This window comes from Triticum aestivum, chromosome 4A (assembly GCF_018294505.1).
Source record: "Triticum aestivum cultivar Chinese Spring chromosome 4A, IWGSC CS RefSeq v2.1, whole genome shotgun sequence".
Taxonomy (NCBI): Eukaryota; Viridiplantae; Streptophyta; class Magnoliopsida; order Poales; family Poaceae; genus Triticum; species Triticum aestivum.
Window position 1 is genome coordinate 7,706,609 of NC_057803.1, and position 4,256 is coordinate 7,710,864.

General features: G+C 46.3%; 1 protein-coding gene across 1 annotated transcript; it reads right to left on the minus strand.

Moving 5' to 3' along the window:
* Positions 1-351: 351 nt before the first annotated feature.
* Positions 352-3,789, minus strand: LOC123084748 (tRNA-specific 2-thiouridylase MnmA). The gene is made up of 10 exons (XM_044506241.1): positions 3,344-3,789; positions 3,186-3,260; positions 3,021-3,074; positions 2,844-2,922; positions 2,615-2,742; positions 2,359-2,442; positions 2,191-2,274; positions 1,929-2,080; positions 1,622-1,772; positions 352-1,179 (listed from the first exon to the last, which is right to left on the minus strand). Exons 1-10 carry the CDS (start codon positions 3,689-3,691, stop codon positions 862-864), a joined length of 1,473 nt encoding a protein of 490 aa, XP_044362176.1. The 5' UTR covers positions 3,692-3,789; the 3' UTR covers positions 352-861.
* Positions 3,790-4,256: the final 467 nt, after the last annotated feature.

Sequence of the window (4,256 nt, forward strand, 5' to 3'; positions counted from 1 at the left end):
ACTAGTACGTACGTGCTGCTACTCCTGGTCCGGCATCTCTTACCCCAGAATCTCTCCATGTGCTGCTCCAGGAGGTCTCACAGCTGCCGACACATGCCCCGGGAAAAGAGAGTACATTCTACTCCCTCGGTTCCTAAATGTAAGTCTTTTTAGCGATTCCAATAAAAGACTACATACGAATGTATATAGACATGTTTTAGAGTGTTGATTTACTCATTTTGCTCCGTATATAGTCACTTATTAAAATCTCTAAAAAGACTTGTATTTAGAAACGGAGGGAGTAGTATACAATCAAGCGCGCAACCAGTTTAGATTCCAGAATACTACCATGCAAAAAGGAGGATGATTTCGTGATAAACCATCCTGGTTTAGTCTAGAACCATGTTGATTGATTGATTATTCAACATTGGTGTTGCCGTATCATAACTTCACAGGGTACAGTTAGAAGTGGTACCGCTGACTAACTCTTAATAATAATCTACGTACACATTTTGGCTCCAAGAGAGAACAACATGCCTATCCATTCGCCTGCTTGCCTTTCCTGCTTAGATCCGGCAACTACGTCAGGCAAGGTCAGCTCTTGCATGGGCAATCATGCGTTGATTGATGCTTCACCACCTCTTTTATCCGGTGGCAAAGCATTTCTTCTCCCAAACGCAAAGTCACCAATGGAGATGCCACCTTTTCAAGAACCACCTGTATGGAGCCCCTGACTGGAGCAGCATAACGATGATGGTTTCTCGAACTTCCCCGATTCTCGCATTTGCAGGGCGTGCCAACTCTCACACTGTCAGATGAATATATCTTCACATGATCACAGATGTACGACAAGACAAAGGGACAAGAACCCGGTGATGTCTGTCAAGCGACCTTGGCCGGCTCCGGCTCTGGTTTCACCAGGTGCTCCAGGTTCATGATCCTTACGGGCTTCCCCAGCTTGGACTTGTCCTCCATCCTAGCGGTTTCTAGCGCCTTTGCGCACACAGGGAAGCTCATTTCGTCCCAGGAATCCAGGATTATGCCTGACCCCAGGCACACACTGTCACGGTAGAACGCTGCAAACTGGCCAGCTGCTAAACCCTGGTCGTCTTCGGACAGACGCACCGCCAAAACGTCTCCGTTCTCTTCGGTTTGCTCTTTTGTCACGGTGCAATCATGGAAATCAGGACTGTGCCGTACCTGGTATTGAAAGTAGCATCAATGTCAGATAACTGACATAATAAAGTACAGCACATGACAAAAGCAGAGCCACGGCTGATCTAAATGCTAAATAGATACAAGTACAAAAAAGGAGATAGATCAAGCAAGAGATATGTGGCATCGGTTAGATTGAAAGCTGCAGTGGTAGGTTCCTATAATCACAAATTAGAAATTAAAGACCATTGGTCATGGTAGAACTGACCGGTTTCAGAATTGCCTAACTACCCGAGGATCAACAGGATTTATGAACCACTCTCCTATCCCAGCACCTAAACGAGTCCAAGTATACAGCTGGTACCATGTGCGTGTTTTGAAGGGGGGAAATGGACTGATGATGATTATTTAACCCTTGCAGATGGTACAAACGTCAAAATTCAAATATGCTATGCTACCACAAGGGCTAATTGTGTAACTCTGGTACCTTGCATCTGAGGAATTCATTGTCTGCTGGTCCAGAATCGCTAAACCAGTTTAGCGATCCAACACGAAACGTTCGCCTCCTCTTATCCAGTGAATAGTAATTCCTTGATACAAAAACCACATTATTTTGCACATCTTTCTCCACAACATACCTGCGTAAGGAACAAGTCATTTGATGAATCTATGGATAAATAGATATGTGCTACATGAGGGCAGATCTTCCTTGAACTGCATAATACTTCAGGCAATACACATTTAATTTAGCTGATGTTATTGCACCAAAAAAGAGGCTAGTAAACAGTGCGTACCAAGGTCCTCCAGAAAGTCGCAAACCTTGTCGCTGACCAATCGTATAGAACCAAAACCCACGGTGTGTCCCTAGGTAATCTCCAGTTTCAGCCTCAAGAAGTATACCCTCCATTTCTCCTATATGTCTTTGAACAAACTCGCTAAATTTGACCTAGAAAGAGAGACTTTTTAAGCTTAAAATAAGACAACGCAAGGAGAAAGGACAGAACTATATTTGGCACAAAACATGTGCATTATTAACAACTATGTTAAAGCAATTACCTTTCCAAGAAAACATATCCCCTGGGAATCCTTTCTATATTGGTTAGGAAGGCCCATCTGAACAGCCAGACTGCGAACTTCATCCTACAAAAGATGACTCAATTTACAAAAAATACACCGGCAGCTCCTGAAAAAACTTAACTATCCTTATCTGATAAAATATGTCACCTTTGTTATACACCCCAGTGGAAAAAGAAGTCTTCTAAGCTGGGGCTGAGAGAGATGTGAGAGGAAATAAGTTTGATCCTTGATCTGAAACAAGAATCAGAGTCTGAAAGGTGGTTTCGACTAACCAATATTTATTTAAACAAAAGAACCATCTATTTGTTTCACTGTATCACAATTTTCCTTCCAGGATGAATAATAGAACTCAATTGACATCAAATTCAATAACACTGAAGCTAAGCAAGCTATTTTAAAGCACCTCGTCTTTCGAAAGTTGGAGCACCGATGGCCCTTCAGCATTCTCAACGGGTGGATGGACTACATGTGCATAATGTCCTGAGGCTATGTAATCAAACCCCAAGTTTTCAATTGCTTCTAGGAAAGCTCCTGCAGAAAATGAGTGAAAAGAATAAGCACATGAAGACAGCTCAAAAATTATACCTCGATGCACAATCAAATTTCAGTAATAGAAGCGCGCACATCCATACCAAACTTTATCCTTGTGTTGCAAAGAACATCAGGGTTCGGTGTGCGTCCGTTGCGGTACTCATTAATCATGTGAGATACCTAGATATATAAAATCCATGATAGTTTCTCAGAATGCAGAACAACATATGGGATATCTGCGAGAGGAACGGGTGCAAAAGGTTTGAAATGAAGCTTACCACATGGTTCCAGTACTCATCAGATAGATGTACCACCTCTAATGGTACGTCAATCTACAAAAGACGGCCATTAGATCAGTCAGTCCATGCAGCCAGAGCTAACATATGCTGCACACTGGCTATTCAATGAAACAGCATGCACCGGATGAATTTTCTGGAATATACCTTGTCACACACGGCCTGTGCATACTTCAAATCGTCGTCCCACGGGCACTCGGACCAGAAGTTCCTGAAATCTTCCTACAGATTAACCACACAGAGCTTATTAAGCGATCCCGTGGTGTAGCATCGCACAGCATGGCAACAGGGGAGTGTGTACGGACCTGGAACCAAATCTTGAGGTAGAAGGCGGTGCAGCTGTGCCCGGCTGCGTGGAGGAGGCGGAGCGCGACGCTGCTGTCGACCCCGCCGCTCACCAGCACCGCCACCCGCAGCGGCGCCCTCCTCGCTGCCGCGCACCGGATGAGGTGCTCCTCGCTGATCTCAACCTCCCCGGGCGCGGGCGCGGGCGCGCTGGGCGGGGAGGCTGCGAGCGGCGCTGCGGACGAGAGGGCGCGGAACGGCCGCGGCGGCCGGCGGGGGCGGGGGAGGGGTTTAGGGCCCGGGAGGAGGGGGCTCCGGAGGAGGGGGCTCCGGAGGAGCGGACGGAGGGTGGAGACGACGCGCAGCATGGGTGGCGGCGGCGGCGGCCGGCCGGCCGGCGTGGCGGCAAGAGGTATCGGCCGCTGTACTGGATTGGGTTTTTCGGCTAGAGCGTCGAGAGTTTCGTGTCGTTTCAGAGCTTCAGACTTGAGCTCACGAAGGGGGAGGACGAATGCGTATTTTGGGCTGCCCGGAAAATACGTCTACCCGTGTGGTTTACACACTTAGAAAAGCGCGTTAGTTTGTCAATATCAAAGTGCCCCTTGAGTTCCATAATCGATTGATCAAAATACAAATGGAGATCAAATGAGGTTCGAGGTATTGTCATAGGAATCTTGCAAAGTTGGGTTGCTTCCCCGTAGTCTTTATACTTCTCCACACGGTTTGTGCACCGAAAAAGCGAAACGCCTCGTGTAAAAGAACTCATATGTTGCTAAGAACATCTTGATATTGTCCAGAGTCCAAACTGGTAGGGTGTTGTTGCAAATAAGCAAAGAAATGAACAAAGTCGGAGCTATTGATGTCGATGAGGAAAAGTTTTCCACTTGTAAAATGAGCATCTCTTTAAAGAGACATGGGTACTGTTGCTTATAG

Bases quoted from the DNA above. Each gene is read 5' to 3' on its own strand.
- LOC123084748 (XM_044506241.1), bottom strand. From the start codon at position 3,691: ATGCTGCGCGTCGTCTCCACCCTCCGTCCGCTCCTCCGGAGCCCCCTC. The intron at 3,075-3,185 runs GTATATTCCAGA...CGTCTTTTGTAG, and splicing joins CACAGGCCGTGTGTGACAAG to ATTGACGTACCATTAGAGGT. The intron at 2,923-3,020 runs GTAAGCTTCATT...TTATATATCTAG, and splicing joins ATGAGTACTGGAACCATGTG to GTATCTCACATGATTAATGA.